Raw genomic sequence first — 20085 nt, forward strand, 5'->3', positions numbered from 1 at the left:
TCATGAAATATGGTAGTGTAATCTATCATTTTATTACTTATTATTTATCACTCCTGGAAAATCTACATACATAATTACATTAAATGTTTCAATTTCAGTCTTCCTTTACAGAATTTAAGTCATATAAAATTATGTAATGTGATGTGATTCGTAGAGCAAGCCCTACATTGGAATATTATCAAAGCCATGATCTTAACAGAATGAGAAAAAGGAGAATCTGTATTGATACCACATTCATTTCATCCCATCAAATTAACCCTTCCATGTCAAGCAGCCATAGTTCCCTGTTAGGCCGGGTTTATACTTCACATGACGCAACGCATGCTCCAGCGGACACTCCTGCTACGCAAGCGTTTTACTGTTTATACTTGCGCGCATACTTTTACATAAATCTGGAAGATTCCACCAGGTGGCAGTGCAAGATATTATCACGGCGAGAACAGATTCAGCTTCGCTGTGTTATGAATTGCCTGGAACACACATTAAATTCCGATGACACCTTACCGCAATATCTCTTAAAAGAATGTTTAATGATTAGATCCATCAATCCAGGGATGTGTCCATTCCAGCTAGCATTGGGCACAAGGCAGAAACAATCCCATCACAAGGTGAACCAGAACACACACACACAGTAGTGTCATTTTAGCGTCACCAAATCTGCATATCTTTGGAAGGAAACCGGAGCACTCTGTGGAAACCCAGCAGGAAAACATGTAAAGTCCAGGCAGGGAATACCAACGACGTGACTCCCTGCGAGACAGCAGTGCTACCACTCTGCCACTGTGTCACCCCCATGTATATAATTATTAACAGTATTCATTATTTAAATAAAATTAACGATTTATCTGTAAAATGTAACATACATACTGCACTTCAATGCATTTCATCATGAAAGTGGTATCAAGTATAAATCTAAGGATTCTAAATGTGTAGAGAGTTGGAATATCATACATGTAATGTGTTCTGTGTGGCGATCTATTGCTGTTTGCCACTGCTGTCAGGTCAGGAGGAAGCCCCAGAAAAAAAAGACGGCGCAAAAGATGGTATGAGAGACTTTTAAAAAATGTATCGTGTCATTACGATCGGGAATATGCCACGCTTGAATATAAAAACACCACGAATGTATCTGTTTGTCAGCATTTTGCTTCACCACATCGAGCCATTCATCAAACATCAAAGCGCGCACACCGATCCCGTAGGATCCGCATAGCAGCTTTCTGTCACATGTAGATAGTAAACAGAGACTTTGATGTCACATTCCAACTTTTATCACACTGCACCCCCAACTTTTTGCTGGTACTGCAACTCACACACGCGTCACGTTAATTTCTGAGGACGTGCTCAGAGGACACGTCAAATGAACGCTGGGAACACGTGGCAGCCATGATGCATGCGCGTACACATTCTGAGTGTGAAGTATAAACAAGCCCTTAGTATGTATTTTGCCATGATGATAAATAAGATGCAGTGCCAGAACCTGGAAATTGCATTCATAGGTCTCTGGTCAAACTGTTTTTCTCTCAAGGAACTGTATGTCGTTTGCTCAAGAAACAGTAGCAGCAGAAATCTATTTATGTGTGCCTCTGACAAAAAACAACAAAAAAAAAGTTAATCAAAAGGCATTATGCTGACTGCTTTCTTACAAACTGGTAAGTGGTATAATTCAAAATTAACTGAATCAACAATTTGCAATTAATCAGGCCTATATGACAACCACGAAACAAAATCATACTTCTTTGTGCTCAGTGCTAGTCCTCCAAAAATTGTGCTAGAATTTAATCTAAAAAAATATTGAATAAACTTCTTCTGAACTTCTCATGTGCCACAAACCTCATCAGTGCTGTGATCTAAAGCTGTTACATTACAATGTTATTTTGGTTTTCTTCCTTCTTCTACTCTGTGTATCATATACTAGCTACCATGTTTTTTTCTTCACATAGGCTATGTAGCAAATTTCTATGAATTAAAAAAATAAGTCAGTGAAAGTTCTAGTTTTTAAAGAACAATATAATGGTAGGCTTTAATCCCTAAAAATATTACTTTACTGAATAACAATCAGAAGACAAAAATGGTGGAGTGTATAAGTCAAATATTAAATACTCTTTACAAAAGTAAAGGGTGAATGTTACAAAAATTTAAAATGTGGACTTGATAGTTTTTGGTTCATATTTGATTGATCTGTTAACTTCAACCTGTTACTCATGTATTCTTTTGACAACAGCATATTACAGTGGAGGACACTTTTTTTAAGTTACTGTAATGTTGAAAACCATCCTGCAACTATCTATATACAGCATATTCTGTATGTTACCACCTTTCTGTACACAGATACTCAAAAACATACAGTATAGTTGAAATAAATCTCTGTACCTGCAAACAGCCTTGAGTTTGTGCTCAATTTGAAAATAAAGGATGTCTGGTTATACATTTAAAAGCACATACAGCACCCTGAGCTTGCAAATTCAAATGTGCTATATAAATGTAAACTGAACTGAATGAGGAATCATGTATTAGAAAATATGAATATAATTCAATATTCCATTATTTTTTTTTGTTGTGGTATATTATTTATACACAGTAGTTCTGCCGGCACTACAAATTCTGCAGCAACATCTGTGGGAATGCAAGAACAATGCATTTTATTGGCGTATACATAACCAAATGCATTACAACAGATGGTGCACTTTAAACATTTGAACTGCTGCAGTTATTTCTATACCAAATATTCCATTCAGGTTTAAATTGACCATTTGGGTTCATTTTGATTTTTACAATTGCACATATCAAACATTCAATGTATCAGCATTGCAAAATTAAAATCAAGTATTACAACAGTACAAACTCCGACTGCAACCTTTAAAAGAAAGAAATAAAAGTGTTTATCACATTTAGAAGCTCAGAATACTTTACATATTTACAAATGTACAGTACATGCCCTTTACTAGCATTGCAACGTTCTAAATAATTAATTATTATTACACATAGTTAAGATTTGGTCTTTGTCTTCCATAAAACTGGTGCTTGGTGGTAGCTGACCTTGCACCACGTGAGACTTACTACATCTATTAGAATGTGTCTACATGCACTGGGTTCTAGCATCAATGTTTAACAGCCTTACCAGTTTCAAGTTGCTCCCGGCTCATCTCTGCACAAGCCTGTCCCAGGATCACAGCTGGGGGCCGAGTCTGTTCCCTTCTTCTGGTACTGCAGTGCTGTCTGATCATCTGTTTGTGCAAGCTTTTCTTTGTACTCCTCTAGCTCTCACACCCACACCTTCTTGGATGCTAGTAATATCTAGTATCATCCACAAAACTGTCCAAAAAAAAAAAAAAATTAAATTAATAAACTCTAAATATGTCTTCAACATTTCATCCTCTAAACACAAAGCACTTCAACATATACAGCAAGTAACATAAAAATACACTCCTTTCAGAATCACTCTGAAGCAAAGTTATAAAAAGTTAATTTAGTAGCCGAGCTAGACAGTATGGTGGCACAGCTGTAGCACTAGTACATTGCAGCTCCACAGTACACATGTTAAAAGAGTGCACGTTAGATTATTTGGTAACCCTGTGAACAACTAGTCTCCTGAGCCATATGCTGATCTGTTCAGTTTATAAACACCCAACAGCTAGCTATAAGAGGTTCTCTAAACTGTTCCCCTTAGCTTTGTCCAAAGTTCTCCATGCAACTAAGTGTGTTACAGCACGCGAGTGTTTCACAACCTTTGCTCTTAAAGCCGTTTGTTGTTTTTGAGATCAGAGGTACAAATTTTCACAGTGCCCACTACCTACTCTTTTGTTAACTCCATGCCTATTGTTTTCTCAGGACCCAGGCAGCCTACTCCTCTATAAGCTGTCCACCAAAAATTGACTCCTTTCTGTATTAGCCACTAATGGGTGGTATGATGAATCTCAAAATTGTTCAGCAGTCCACGTACATATTAAGTCCTTTGCTCTGATCGACCCTTTTCAGATGAGCATTTATTTCCCATTTCTCTCCTCCCGCTCATCATCCATGATCACACATTCAACATCAGCTGCATGGCTCTCTGCTTGAACTTTATAAAGAAACAGTAAAATATGAAGATGTTAGAGAATATTCACATGGTTCAACACTCAGGTGCATTCAGGAGTTTGTCTAACTGTTTAAAAGGTGGGTGTATTTTTTAATTTTTTTTTTTTTGTTACTTCACCAAAGAGTCAGTTTATAATATTTTTGTTTATTAAATATTTTTTGCAATAGTAAGTCAGAATTTAACTTTCATAAGTTAGAAGAGTACATAAAACTCATTTTTAATAGCATTTTAAAATATCATGTAGTTAAACACTGAGCCAAAACAGGATAAAATCCCTTTCAAAGACTGTAGATTGAACTCAAGTAATGAATAAATGACATCAATTGATGTACTGTTGTCATTTGTTGGCTATGGAGTGTTTATGGTTAACTGTAGTTGATATTTCTTAAAATCTTTGAAGGAAGTGCCTGATGGAGAGTGAAAACCAGGGTTGAAGTTTCAAAGTAAAATCATTGGCTATGTTGGACCAAAATCAACAGTAGGTCATTGTGGTGCACTGCCAATAAAATATAGTGTCAGAGAACTACTGAGTCATTACAGACGCTGACAATGCAACCTTCAGGTTCTTCTTAATGCAACATAACCACTGAGTACATGTTTATACACGCTATGTGTTAAGAGTCAGAGCCATGCTTACAGCATGGTATGCAAACACCTAAAAACACTATTTACAAGCACTTTTAAAAATTAAAAAAGAAAAAAAAAGTCAAGTACTTCATCACACTGTAGGACTATGAAGGTGCCTCCAAATACAGCTTATATGAACATTTCAAGACAGATTTACACTGAATATGGAATGTTATAAGTGGATCAATTGATGTAATCTGAGAAAAATTGGAGAAATAAGGAAACTCAGCACTCAACTTCGGCTATAACAAAGCTGCATAGCCAACAAATGAAAACTAATGTTTTTATAATAAAAAGGACAAGTAAATTCACAATGTTAATTAACATGACATGTGCTTTCTGCATGTTGTTCTTGTATATTGTATATTGTTATTTTAATAATTTAATGGGAAAATATCTATGCAATTATATGCATATTCATAAAAAATGTAAATATGAAACATTCTAATCTCTATTACTGGTTGATAACCCATTGCAAGTATATAAGCTCTTTGCAAATAGCTACATTTACAAGCTGCACAATTATTTCCATTACGTATTTTCAGTTTTAATGTAGCAAACTGATAATATATATGAAATCCACTTCCAAAATTAAAAAATTCAGAGAGAATGTAAGTAAATGCAGGTTATTACAGACTGACAAATTTTAACCCATAATAATAACGGGTCCTCCCTGCGTGGAGTTTGCATGTTCTCTCCGTGTCTGTGTGGGTTTCCTCCGGGTGCTCCGGTTTCCTCCCACAATCCAAAGACATGCAGGTTAGGTGCATTGGCAATCCTAAATTGTCCCTAGTGCGTGCTTGGTGTGTGTGTGTGTGTGTGTGCTGGTGCACTGCCTCGGGTTTGTTTTCTGCCTTGTGCCCCGTGTTGGCTCGGACAGGCTCCAGCAGACGCCTGTGACCGTATAGTTAGGATATAGCGGGTTGGAAAATGGATGGATGGATGGAATAATAACATTTTAACTTCAGTCAAATAAAAAGTGAACAACTGGTTCCAATATACTTTGAAAATGAGTAACAAAACATACTATTTTAAAACATACCAAAAATAAATTCCATATTATCGTGTCAAACATTAGGATGAGATCAAATTAAGGTTATCTTTATAACAGTTCTTAATCTTTAGCAACACTTTAACTTTTTTATTTTCTAAGATTTAGTGAAATAATTAATAAATAAGTACAATAACTCAATATGTTGTGCATTTTATGTGGATTTTCATAAGATGACACTGTGTGATCCTGAGAGAATTTAACGGAGTATGAGTGTGGTTAATGCACTGAATCTTCATATTATGCACAGTGGGAGAAATAAGTATTTGATCCCCTGCTGAATTTGGACGTTTGCTCACTTACAAAGAAACAAACAGTCTCTAATTTTTATGGTAGCTTCATTTTCAACCAGAAAAAAACACATTACATAAAAGTTATAAATTAATTTGCATGTTATTTAGAGAAATAAGTATTTGATCCCCTATAACTTAGCTAGAATTCTGGCTCCCACAGATTGACTGTGTGCCCATGTGGGAGCTATGTGTGCAATCAATCAATCGATCAATTACAGATTCTCCTGATCTCAACTCGTTATGTGTATAAAACACACCTGTCCACAGAATCAATTTCTTCCATTCCAACCTCTCCACCACGATGGGCAAAACCAAAGAGCTGTCAAAGGACGTCAGAGACAAGATTGTAGACCTGCACAAGGCTGGAATGAGCTACAAGACCATCAGCAAGAAGCTTGGTGAGAAGGTGACAACTGTTGGTGTGACTATTCGGAAATGGAAGACATATAAAATTACCATCAATTGCCCTTGGTCTGGAGCTGCATGCAAGATCTTGCCTCATGGGTTGAGGATGTTCATGAGAAAGGTGAGGAAATCAGACCAAAACTACACGGGAGGAGCTTGTTAATGATCTGAAGACAGCTAGGACCACAGTCGCCAAGACCACCATTGGTAACACACTATGCCGTAATGGATTGAAATCTTGCAGCGCCTGCAAGGTCCCCCTGCTCAAGAAGGCACATGTACAGGCCTGGGTGTTCACTGGCAAACTTAAGATGGACCTCTACATGTGCCTTCATAAGCCTCCTTTATAATTTTCTTAAATGAAGCTTTAATATTAAGATAATGACAGTGCTCAAGTTGAAGTTGATAGAATCACACATGTGCATGCACACACATAACATTCAGAAGCACACCTGTATGCTTCTATTTTGTGACATTTGACAAATGAGAGGAGACCATTCAGTCCATTGAGCTCATTTATTTAGTTAATAGCTAAGATGTCCAAATATCTCATCCAGATATTTCTTTTTTTTTTTTTTTTATATTTTTATTTTATTAATTTTCATTGTAATCATTCCATACAAACAGATCCATTTATAACCCAACAAATTTGAAAACAAATCAAACCCCATCCCTGAGAAGGAGAGCTTAGCTAAAGGAAAATTTCTTTAAGCTTTTTAATAAGGCAACATTAGACAAAAGAAGGGGAGAAGTAAATATCTATATAAATAAGAGATGGAGAAGGGAGTTAAATACAATAATAGTTAATTCTCTTATTCTAAAATAATATTGATTAAATCCTGCCAAGTTTTGAAAAAATTTTGTACAGATCCTCTAACTGAAAATTTGATTTTTTCCAATTTCAAGTAATATAAAACATCAGTTTCCCACTGACTTATAAGAGGAGAATTAGGATTCTTCCAATTTAACAAAATAAGTCTGCGTGCCAAGAGTGTAGTGAATGCAATCACCGTTTGTTTGTCCTTCTCCAATTCAAGTCCATCTGGAAGGACACCAAACACAGCTGTTAGTGGGTTAGGAGGGATTGTGATACTAAGGCTGTCTGAGAGGCACTTAAAAATCTTTGTCCAAAATGATGTTAGTTTGGTGCAGGCCCAGAACATGTGACCCAGTGAGGCAGGAGCTTGGTTGCAGCGCTCGCAGGTCGGATCCTGGCCTGGAAACATTTTGGACAGTTTTAAGCGAGACAGATGAGCTCGATATATAATTTTTAGTTGAATAATTCTATGCTTTGCGCATATAGAACTCGAGTGAATTCTCTGCTTTGCTACCTTCCACTCCTTTTCTGATATATTGATTAAGAGATCTTCTTCCCAATGTCCTCTTGGATCTTTGAAAGGTAGGGACTCTAATAAGATTTTATATATTGCGGAAATAGTGTTTGTTTCCTCGGAATTGAGCAGTATTTTTTCCAGCATTGTGGAGGGTGCAAGGTGGGGGAAATCGGGCAATTTCTGTTTAACAAAATTTCTAATTTGAAGATAGTAAAAGAAATGTGTAGCTGGGAGGTTAAATTTTGAACGTAATTGTTCAAAAGATGTAAATATGTTGTCTATATAAAGATCTCTGAGCATTTTAATCCCAAAACTTTTCCAGGTATTAAAAACTGGATATACTTGCGAAGGTTGAAAGAGGTGGTTCCCTTGCAAAGGTGCCACTGATAAAAGATTTTCCATCTTAAAATGCTTCCTAATTTGGTTCCATATTCTGAGTGAGTAAAGCACAATTGGGTTATTAGTATATTTGCGATAACTTTCATTTATTGGAGAGCAAAGCAGGGAATATAAAGAAGTACTACAGGATTTTACTTCTATTGCAGACCAAGCCTGTGTATGTGCATTTATTTGTGTCCAGGTTTTTATGGCTTGTATGTTTGCTGCCCAGTAATAAAACTGAAAATTAGGTAAAGCCATGCCACCTTCTGCCTGAGGTCTTTGTAGGGTCGCTCTTCGGATACGTGGGTGTTTTGAGTTCCAAATGAATGAGGTTATTATTGAATCTAACTGTTTAAAAAACGATTTATTGATATATATTGAAATGTTTTGAAATAAAAAGAGAAGTTTAGGAAGGATATTCATCTTAACAATGTTAATTCTTCCGGCTAGAGTGAGATGAAGGGTTGACCATCTATGCAAGTCTTGCTTAATTTTTTCCATACAGACGCCAAAATTTTGTTGATAAAGAGCTTTATGTTTACTAGTGATATTTACCCCTAGGTATTTAAACTGATCTGCTATGGTAAAAGGTAGGGTGTCTAATTTAATATTATATGCTTGTGAGTTCACTGGAAAGAGTATACTTTTATTCAGATTAATTCTAAGACCAGATATCTTTTGAAATTCTGTTAGTGCTGTTAAAACAGCAGGGACAGTGTTTTCTGGGTCCGATATATATAAGACCATATCATCTGCATATAGAGAAATTTTCTGTTCCAGTCCTTCTCTGACAATCCCCTTTATCTGATGAGAATTTCGGCAGTGAACCGCCAGTGGTTCAATAGCGATTGCAAACAACAGTGGCGACAAGGGACATCCTTGTCTGGTACCACGTTCTAGTTTAAAGTAGTCTGAGCAAATTTTATTAATACAAACTGAAGCTTCTGGACTGGTATACAGTAGTTTAATCCAAGCACAAATATTCGGGCCAAACCCAAATTTCTCCAATGCAGTGAAAAGGTAATTCCATTCGATCATGTCAAATGCCTTTTCTGCGTCTAATGATAGTAATATCTCTGGGGTGTTTGATTTTGCTGGTGAATATATAACATTAAACAAGCGTCGGAGATTTGAAGATAGATGTCGGCCTTTAATAAATCCAGTTTGATCTTGTGATATTACCGAGGGCAGCACTTTCTCCATCCTTCTAGCTAGGATTTTTGAGAGTATCTTAACATCATTATTCAGGAGTGAAATTGGTCTATATGATGCACATTGTAACAAGTCCTTATTTTGTTTAGGAAAGACGGTGATTAATGCTTGTCGAAATGTTTGAGGTAGTATTTGGTGGTCTTTAGCTTCTGTAAATGTTACCAATAAGAGTGGAGCTAGCTGAGTGGAGAATTTCTTATAAAACTCTACGGGGTAACCATCAGGGCCTGATGATTTCCCGCTTTGTAGTGACTTTATAGCGTCTAGTAGTTCTGTTAGCGTTAGAGGTTTATCTAGTTCCTCAGCACTTAAAGCATCTATTTGTGGTATTTGTGAATTATCCAGAAATGCATTAGATTGCGTGTTATCTTCTTTGGGCTCAGTGGAATATAAAGACTTATAGTAATCTCTAAATGTGTGCATTATTTTATTATGGTCGATGATTTCTTCTCCATTCTTGTTGGCGATTACTGGTATTGCATTGTGAACTTCTTGTTTATGAATTTGTTGAGCTAAAAGCTTATTAGCTTTTTCTCCGTGTTCATAGTAATGCTGTCTAGACTTATAAATAAGTTGTTCAGTTTCTTTAGTTGTTAAGATGTTAAGTTCTGTATGCAAGGCCTGCCTTTTCCTGTGAAGAGCTTCACTTGGACGCCTGGCTTGTTCTTCATCTATTCTAGTAATTTCATTTCTTAGCTCTGACACTTTCTTGGTTTCTAATTTATTTCTATGGGAAAGATATGAAATAATCTGGCCTCTTAGGAAGGCCTTTAGAGTTTCCCAGAGTGTTCCTGCAGAAACCTCTGTAGACATGTTTGTCTCTAGGAAGAAGCTGATTTGTTTGGATATAAATTCTGTGCAGTTCTCGTCTGCCAATAAAAGAGGGTTAAGACGCCATCTGCGAGGTGAGTACGAGGGGCTTATTGATTTTAGCTCCAAGACTAGAGGGGCATGGTCAGAGATAACAATTGTGTCATATTTGCATAATTTAATTGTAGGCAGGAAATTATTATCTATAAAAAAATAATCAATTCTTGAGTAGCTATAATGCACTGGTGAGTAGAACGAATATGTTCTTGAGTTTGGGTTAAGAAACCTCCAGGGGTCTGATAAGTTGTGATCCTTTAAAAACTGTGTAATTATCTTTGCAGTATTAGATGTCGTCCCCCCTGTCACAGGAGTCCTATCTAAGAGTGGATTTAAAACACAATTAAAGTCCCCAGCCATTATAATTTTATGAGTGTTCACACTGGGAATGGATGCAAATAGATTTTGCATGAATTCCTTATCATCAACATTGGGTGCATAAACATTTATCAAAATCATTTTACTGTTATATAAGTTGCCCATGACCATCACATATCTCCCTTCAGGGTCCGACACTACCTCTGATGCTACAAAAGGAACTGTTCTATGTATGAGAATTCCCACCCCTCTAGTTTTCTTTATAAAGCTAGAATGGAACATTTGGCCAGTCCAGTCTTTTTGTAATCTGAACTGATCCTTGGTTAGTAAGTGGGTCTCCTGTAAAAATACTATTTTAGCGTTTAAGCCTGTTAGGTGAGAGCATACTTTCTTTCTCTTTAATTCGTGATTCAGGCCTTTAACATTCCAGCTCACAAAGTTAACTGTCCCATCATGGAGACATTGATTCTGAGTTTTTAATGTCATTTTATAGTTTTAATTGGTAATATGGCAGTTTTAATCTTAGTTTCAAGATTCCCCAGGAGTTGTTGCATGTTAGCCTGTTGCTGCATTGATATTTATAATTATAAGGATTATAAGAATAGATTAGATATAACCTGCTCTCCTTCTCTCCCCCCTTTATCCCCCCACCCCCCCCATTTTGCCTCCCCACATGAGGCTAGACCCCACTTCGCGATGTTCCAGTCCTCTGACATACGAAGAGACAGAGCACGTCCGAAACAAAACAAACCCCACCCTGCAGCGGCGTTACAGAATTAAAACAGAGATATCTTTTACAGTTAAATCCTTAATACTATCTGCCGAAAATGTTCTCATTAACAATATTTAATCTTGAAATAATCTTCAGCGCTTTTAAGTTAAGATATTAAGGTTAAAAAAAAAAAAAAAAAAAAAAACAACCCTGGGAGTGATTTTAAAAACTAGTCCAGGATAAACCTGGTAATTCATACTGTAATAGTATAATGGTAATTGTATAAATAGTAGAACAAGCATTAAACCAAGGGTATGAAGTTAAACAGTCTACTTTAAGGTATAGTAAAATAAAAATAAAAAAATAAATAAATAAATTAAAAAAAAATAAAATAAAATAAAATAAAAAAAAAAAAAAAAAGGAAAAGAAATAAAAAAATAAATAAATAAAACGAATCCTACTTTAATCACTTCCACATTTTCACACTCACGTCTATAGCTCTATAACTCTGATTAAAACATAAACATATAACATATAAAGTCCAGATATAAAAAAAATTTTAAAAAAAGAGAATAAGAGATGTATAATTATAATACCAGTCTCTTTAAACATGGATCCAGCGATCAGATCATCGGTCTTTCCCGTGCCTTGATAGAATACGGCTCTTTAATTTTAATTAACTTTCAAAAAAAGTGTCGGAAACAGCTTCTTTAATTCTTTTTCAGCTTCTTCTTTGCTGAAGAAAATATAATGTCCGTCTTGAACTTCCACTTTCAGTTTGGCAGGATACAAGAGGCTGTATTTGATATCGGCTTCCCGTAGCATCCTTTTAATGTCGTTGTAGGATCTGCGTTTTGCAGCTGTTGATGGTGAGAAGTCGGGAAAAATACGAATAAGATTATTTTCGAATATAATCTCTTGCTTGTGTCTGAGAAGTGCCATCACATCAAGCTTACATCTTAGTCGTTCGAAGCGGACAATAAAAGACCTAGATTTAAAGGCGCTTGGTATCTTTGTGCGATAAGCCGTGGCTATCTCATTGTCGAGTTTAAAGTCATCTCCAATTATTTTAGACAGTAATTCTACTGCAAATTTCACTGGGCTTGAGCTTTCTCGTTTCTCAGGTATACCCTCAATTCTTATATTATTTCTTCTGCACCCATCCTCCAGGGCTGCAAGTCTGTCTCCAAGTTTTTTGTATTCCGAGTTCGCAGCTGTGGCTTTTTCATCGGCGTTAGATGCCATTTGTTCCGCTGTCTCCACTCGAGCCGTGAGTCCCTGCTTAACGTCTTCCAGCTGGTCTGAAACGTCATTAATATGATCATCAAGCCTTTTCAGTTTGGAGTTAGTTTCTTCAATGTGTTCCACTAATTTCTCCAACATGCCTTTAAAGTTCACGTCGAAACGTTCAAATAGACGCGTTTCCTTATCTTTGTTATCCTTCTTGAGCTCAGTGGCCACCTTCTTAAGATCATTTGTGTTATCTTTCTTAAGCTCATTCATGGCCGTAACCATGGCAGTGGCCAGTGTAGTGTTCATCTCTTTCTGTGTAGCTATCTGTGTAGCTATCTGTGTAGCGATCATCTCTTTCAGTTCGGACAGTTCGCTTCTGCTTTCGTGCTCCGCAAGTGAAAATGCAGCTCCTGTTACAGGCTCGCGATGAGTAGATGAGAGCACGTCCTGCAGAGCCCTTTCTAGTCTCGAATGATCCTCAGTAATCGGCGATCCCTCGCGACCTGTGTCACTTGCGCCTTCGCTCCCATTTTCACTCTCGACTGGAGACGATACAATGGAGCGGGGCCCCAGGAATTCTGCGCACTCTTCTGCCTGTTCCAGGTCAGTCTCCGTGATGCCATCCAGATATTTCTTAAACGTTCAACTATATTTTTCGGTAGTTTCTTTCAGATTACCACAACTATGCATAAAAGTGTTTCCTGGCTTCAGTCACTTACACATACACACACATACATACATCCATACATCCACCTAATTTCCACTGATGTCCTCAAGTATATGCTACACCCTTAAGCAGAAAAAGATCGCTGGTTCCACTTTATCTACGCCTTAGAAAATTTTGAAGACTTGGATTTGGTCCCCTCTGTTTGAGACTAAATAGGTTTAATTCCAAGTATGTCAGAGTACAACATGTCCTTCAGTCTTGGAATGCACTTAGTTGCTCTAAGTACTGTTATGTCTTTTTGTAGCATGGTGACCTGAACAGCAGACAATACTCCAGATGCAGTCTCATTAATGCATTATATAATGTAGCTTAAGCTTATCTCTCTATTATTAAAAAAAAAAAATCTTTGGGAGGGAGACTCGGAAGACAAGACGTGATCTTCTCGGAAGACAATCTGAAGTCCCACGAGAGACACATTAACTTTCTCCCAGCTCTTAAAACAACAACCAGCAAAACATGCAGCTCACCAGCAGCAGAAACCTAGCAGATGATCCAACCGCTTCTCCTTGCGTGCGTTCAGCTACCCTAACCCCCCACCACCACTTCACAACGCGAGTGGCAGAGACGCGAACTGGCAAAAGGACAGCTGCTGTACAGGCTTTAAAATGATCGATGGGCAGCACAACAGCAGCAGAAAGACAGCAGATGATCCAACAGCATCTCCTTAGCATGCGTTCAGCCGCCTCCCCTTCACAACGCGGGCAGCTTTATACGTCCTGTGAGAAAGAGATTTAACCACGCCCAGGACCGGAAATAAAGGATACATATTAGTCCACGGACATCTAAACTAGCAGTTGTTGGATTGCTTTTGGCAGACATGCTTCATATGCTCCCAGCTCTTAAAACAACGACAAGTGACAAGAAAAACATGCAGCTTGCCAGCAGCAGAAAGCCAGCAGATGATCCGACTGCTCCTCCTTAGCGTGTGTTCAGCCACCCTAACCCCCCCTCCCCCTTCACAACACGAGCGGCAGAGACACGAAGTGGCAAAAGGACAGCTGCTATACAGGCTTTGAAACGATCGGCCAGCGAGACGAGCAGAACATGCAGCTCGCCAGCAGCAGAAAGACAGCGGATGATCCGACGGCAACTCCTTAGCGTGCGTTCAGCCACACTCCCTTCAAAACGCGAGCAGCTTTATACATCCTGTGAGAAAGAGATTTAACCACGCCCGGGGATGAAAATAAAGGACAAGTATTGTTTTTACAAAAGTTTTAAAGTAAAAGTGAAAATAATGCATATGTAACAATTCCCATGAAAAAAAACAATCTCTTTAAATTGTATATCCAGTAAACCAAACCCGGGGGTGGGCGAGTGAAGTGAGCAGGGGCAGAGCCCTCTAGTTTTCAACAATTTTTACAATACAACCTAACACCGTATTTGCCTTTAATGGCCTATTCACACTGCTTAGACAATGAAAACACTGTGTCAACATAAACCCCAAAATCCTTTTCAGAAATTGCTTTCTGTAAGGGACTGCCCCCATCTTGTATATATAACTGACATTCCATTTGTGTTCATCCACTTCTGAAGCTTTTCATGTTCTAAGGAGTTGTTTTTGCAGTCTCCTCGATGTCTGGCATTCCTCCAAATTTAGTGTCATCTGTGAATATCACAAGTTTACTAACTACACCAAAATCAATGTCATTATTATAAATCAGAAAAGTAGCCGTCCGAGGACAGACCCCTGAGGGATTTCACGGATGACCTCACTCCACATGGCGTATTCTCTCTTATATGCCCCCTGTCGGTTAATCAACTTGAGATCGAGTTTTATAGGTTACCTCCGTAACCTAAAGAGGAACAGAGGGCGTCTACATAACCAAATTCAATTTAAAATCATATTTAAAATGGTAATAATCTAACTCTTTTGTATACAGCACCTAACGTGTGAGAACAGCATCACTTCATGGCCGAGTCCTACTTTGTTTTGAGCAAATTACTTGACACTAAACAGCTGAAATAGTGTATTCCTTCTATACTCACTGCTACATTGACTATATTATATGATTACTTTCATTTCAAACACCTTCATAAGTTAAATGATGCCAACAGCAAGAGTATGAATCCAGTGTGGATGTCTGGGCTTTATTGGCCTGCAGACCCATCCAGAAATGGGTCATGCCTTTCATGGATTAATGCACTGAAAGAAATAAGGGATTTGGGAGTAAGTAACTGTAAATAGCACATTTTTGATGTGCTCATTTCAATTCCACTAGATTTTGTGTATTATTAACATTTACATATATCTTGTTGCTAACAGATTTTAATGTTTCTTTAGTGATATCACTGTGTCATCATTTTGTGCATGATTGACAAGCAGCTATGGACTTCTTACATTGGTAGGCATGTAATAGACATACTGTGCAGCATATGCTGTCATTATACTGGCATTATCAAAAACAACTGCACACTAAAGAACTTCCAAAATTTAAACATGAAACTTTAAAGGAAAGGCATCAAAGAAAAATTTGCTTAAATGAAAATATTTTAGGGTAATATATCCACATTTAGATCTTAGCTTTGTGTTCATTTCAGATTTTGTTCTGCCCTTATAATGCTGATGATCGATTCTGCTATCCTGTGTAATAACCTTTCGTGTGGTCTTTGATTACACTTCTATATTTTTTTCAATAATAAAAAAACTCTACCAGTTAAATCTTCAATAGGTTTGAAAGGATTCTAGCCCTGTCATCAAACTAGTAGTATAACATAAATGGAACAGCAATTAGGAGACCGCCTAGTACCCACTGCTTCCAAAATTGTACTTGAGACTGGAATATTATTAGACTTTCACACTTTGTGGTGTTGGAAGATTGTTGGATCTTGCTTTTTTGAAGATGTTAATTGCTAAGAAAACGTGCATGCACATTAAACAGGAATCAAATGAAGGCGCAGGCTGACAATAATGCTGCCTCCTATAATTTTTAACATATTATTTGCTACACTTTACTTTGTATAAACAGCACTCAGTTTTGCTGTCATACTTAAAAAGAAATATTACTTTAGGGTGCTATATATTAGAGCAGCACAACACTGTCAAAAGTCCATCCATCCATTTCCCAACCCGTTGAATCCAAACACAGGGTTACGGGGGGTCTGCTGGAGCCAATCCCAGCCAACACAGGGCACAAGGCAGGAACCAATCCCGGGCAGGGTGCCAACCCACCGCAGACTGTCAAAAGTGTTTAATCCAACCCAGGATTGATCATTTTATGTACAATTATGGACCAATTAATAAATGCAGATTAGACAACAACATGATAGTAGTTCCACAATCATTACAAGATTATAAAACGTTCACATTTCACAAAAGTGGGATTGTTCTAGACACATACTAACACTCTTTTGGTTTCAACAAATTGTTTTTTCTTGTCAAAATGATCTGTTTAAGGAATATATGATGGTAAAATGTCTTACTAGTGCAAGTGTTACCATCTGTCGATTTATTAACTAACCAAGTTTACTGTACACACATCCCACAAAATCATTGATTAGCAAGCTTCAGGAGTTTTTTTGGTTAACAAACATTAGCTTTGGACCAAGAGGGTTAGTATCCTCTTTACATATACAGTGCCCTCCATAATGTCTGGGACAAAGACACTTTTTTTTGTTCTTTTATTTACCCCTCTGCTTCACAGTTTAAAACTACAAATCAGACAATTCAGATGTGAGTAAAGTGCACATTGCAGACTTTAATTTAAGGATATCTACAGACATTTTGGTCACCACATACAGACTAATCAGCGAATGGATGGTTTTCCAAAGCAAGCTTCCCTTAGCAACAAGAAGGTTATCAGTTTTCTCCCACTATCACTAAGGTTAACAAGACTCAATTCTTCTAATTTGTTGTTCTTCAAAAGCTCTTTGTCCTTAAGAAATTAATAAGCATTAAAAGTACAATTTCACTGTTAAGTGTTCAAGTGTACAGGCATGGTTGATTGGGTGCAAGCAAAAGGATGTGGATGGTAACATACTGTAAATGCGACAACAACTAACCAACAATATTAATAACACTTAAAATAAATAAATAGTTGGCAACAGTTTTGATTACTGATTAATTGGATAATTATGTTATACTCACGTATAGAAATTTGAACAAATTGTCGAGGACCACGTATAACTCAAGCCATCAACAGTACAGAAGCATTTTACTTTGACATTTTCTAAGGCAACAGTTTGTTCAAATGCGCAAAGCTGAAGTCGTAGGGCAAGGGAGGAGCAGGACAACGATGAGTGTGCACATGACAACAAAACATATTTGCCAGAGGCTGAGGCCGACTCAACACAGTAATTTAGTATTTTTAGCTGTAAAATGAGAAACAAGTTGTAAAACAGGGCCCTGTTCAGGTCATCGTTTGAAGAACCTCATCTGCCCCAGAACTGCAACACTAAAATGACTCTAAACCATGGCCAATATTTAAATGTTACTTTAATACCTGAAGCGTCCCAAACCCACATCATCTCATTTATCTTATTAATAAAACTTATTATAGAATGACTGCCAACAAGTGAAGGGTCATTTACATTTGTATTGCATTAAAAATGACTGGGTATTTTTCTTTAGCAATCATTATGTATTACTTTTGAACCTTTTAAATGTGAACAAGGACCCATTTCTATATCTCTTATAAAAACCTTTATATTTCGCAAAACAGGATATTGTATAGACACGTATAGAGTTTATGCATATAAATATACAGTATATCACATACGTACACACAAACACACTTATGTGCTTTGTTTTTCAAATAAAGTATTTGCAAAATATGAAATATTTTCATTTTTCATGCTTTAAATGAAACACTTGCATATACATTTCAAACTAATTTATTGTGTGTTAAAATCCGATTGTTCAAAGTAGTACTGAAATAATTAGTCAAGTACTAAAAAAGTTGTTCGAAGCAGCCACAGACAGATGCAATTATGAGTAAAAGAACAATTTTTCAGGGAATACATGCTCCCCTCAGAATAAGTGTTCCAACCTCAGCACATAACAACAAGGTTTAAACAAAGAGAGTTAAACAGTAAGACTACACTGCTCTGTGCAGTGTGTTTAACCAATCATGAGTAATACCACTTGCATGTCTTTCTTTCATCTCCCAATGTCCCACTATGAACATTGATTAGTGTTGTGTATATTTATCTACGTTCCTTCTGATTATGTTGATTTGTGTGTAAAAAGCATCCCAAATTAGTCTTTAAGTGTGATCTGTCCCATTATACACCATAAGAGATCAGGGAGCTCCAACTCACAAGATCCACTATTTGAAAGAGAAGTTGGAGCCAAACTTCACTGCTACTCTGCAAAGTACTCAACACTTTGGAAAGGAAAAAATCTGCTCTTAGAAGGATGTCCATTTAATTGAAAATGATAAAAGCTATCCAACCAAAAATAAGAAAGAAATATTAATACAATAGAAATATTGCAATTCACTTGTATTTCTATTAACAGCCTTTAACACAAATCAGTATTAGAGTTAACAATTAAAATAACACACGTTTAGGATGAACAGGAAGCCAACATACAGAAAAGGCAATGAAACACTGAGAAAGCATATATAAAAGGCAAGGAATCGATCCCGGATAAGTGAGACAGCAGGACTAAACATTCTTCTATTACAACACACGCCAACATTTGCAAGTAAACTTTTCAAGATTAAGCCAAAGAATGTAAGATGACAAGAATGTCTTTAGAAGGCTACATGGGAGCTCCATATGCGCAAAGCATACAATTATTCAACTTAAAATTTTATATTGAGCACATCTGTCTCATTTAAAATTGTCCAAAATGATTCCAGGGCAAGATCCAACCTGTGAACATTGCAATCGAGCTCAAGCTTCACTGGGTCACATGTTTTGGGCCTGCAACAAATTAACATCATTCTGGACCAAAATCTTTAAATGCCTTTCAGACAGCCTTGGGGTCACAATCCCTCCTAATCCACTAACAGTTGTGTTTGGTGGACTCCAAGATGGGCTTAAAGTGGAGAAGGACAACAGACTGTGATTGCCTTTACTACATTATTGGCACGTAGACTTATTTAGCTCAACTGGAAGAAACCTAACCCACCTCTTTTAAGTCAGTGGATACCTGATGTTATATATTATTTGAAATTGGAAAAAATAAAATTCTCACTTAGAGGATCTGTACAAAACGTTTTCAAAACTTGGCAAGATCAAATAAATAACATTTTAGAATAAGCATTTACATTGAAGAAGCGGATTCCCTCCCCTCTTTTTTATTCTAATTATTTTTATTCATTTATTCAGTTACATATTTTTACTATTATTAAAGTTTTACTCTGCTGGCCTAGCTCTCTTTCTCATGGGTGGGGGTTGATTTGTTCCTAACCTAGTTTTGTTAAACTTGACTTGCTTGTATGGAATGCTATTTGATTTTAATAAAATCAAAAAAACTAAATAAAAAAAAGAAGGCTACTTGCAAAAAAATAAAAGCAATACTATTTTTGTAACTAATACTAATCAACCAAAATAATTAAATCATCATAGTCTTAAGACGATAAAAAAAATAAAAATACATTATGAAGGCTACACTGGAATTTTTTGATACAACCATGCAGCTTCTCAAAATACATTTAAAGTACTACAAGTACAAATATAACATTAGCATCTATGGAACTTGGTAAAAGACTTTTTTTAATACAACGTAAAATAGATTGAACAAACACAGGAAATTAGTAATTACAAAAAGATATAACCAAGTACTTAGAAGAAGGTCTTTTTGCATTCCAGAGGAAACACAAAAATCACCTTAGACTATTCTAGCTTAGTTTATTATCAGACTGAATTTGATCTTGTGTCCTCCATTCAATATTAAACTTTT

At 36.7% G+C, this 20085-nt stretch overlaps 1 protein-coding gene across 4 annotated transcripts in view; it reads right to left on the reverse strand.

The window, feature by feature from the left end:
- The window catches only part of sfmbt1 (Scm like with four mbt domains 1), a 107967-nt gene that overhangs the window by 73823 nt on the left and 14059 nt on the right, over nt 1-20085 (reverse strand). For all 4 annotated transcript variants that reach the window (XM_051921296.1, XM_028824695.2, XM_028824694.2 and 1 more), the window contains exon 2: nt 3119-3312. In XM_051921296.1, the coding sequence (XP_051777256.1) occupies nt 3119-3224 (106 nt within the window). In that variant the 5' untranslated portion in view covers nt 3225-3312. The remainder of the gene's footprint in view (nt 1-3118; nt 3313-20085) is intronic.

Source organism: Erpetoichthys calabaricus, chromosome 18, assembly GCF_900747795.2.
Source record: "Erpetoichthys calabaricus chromosome 18, fErpCal1.3, whole genome shotgun sequence".
NCBI lineage: Eukaryota > Metazoa > Chordata > Cladistia > Polypteriformes > Polypteridae > Erpetoichthys > Erpetoichthys calabaricus.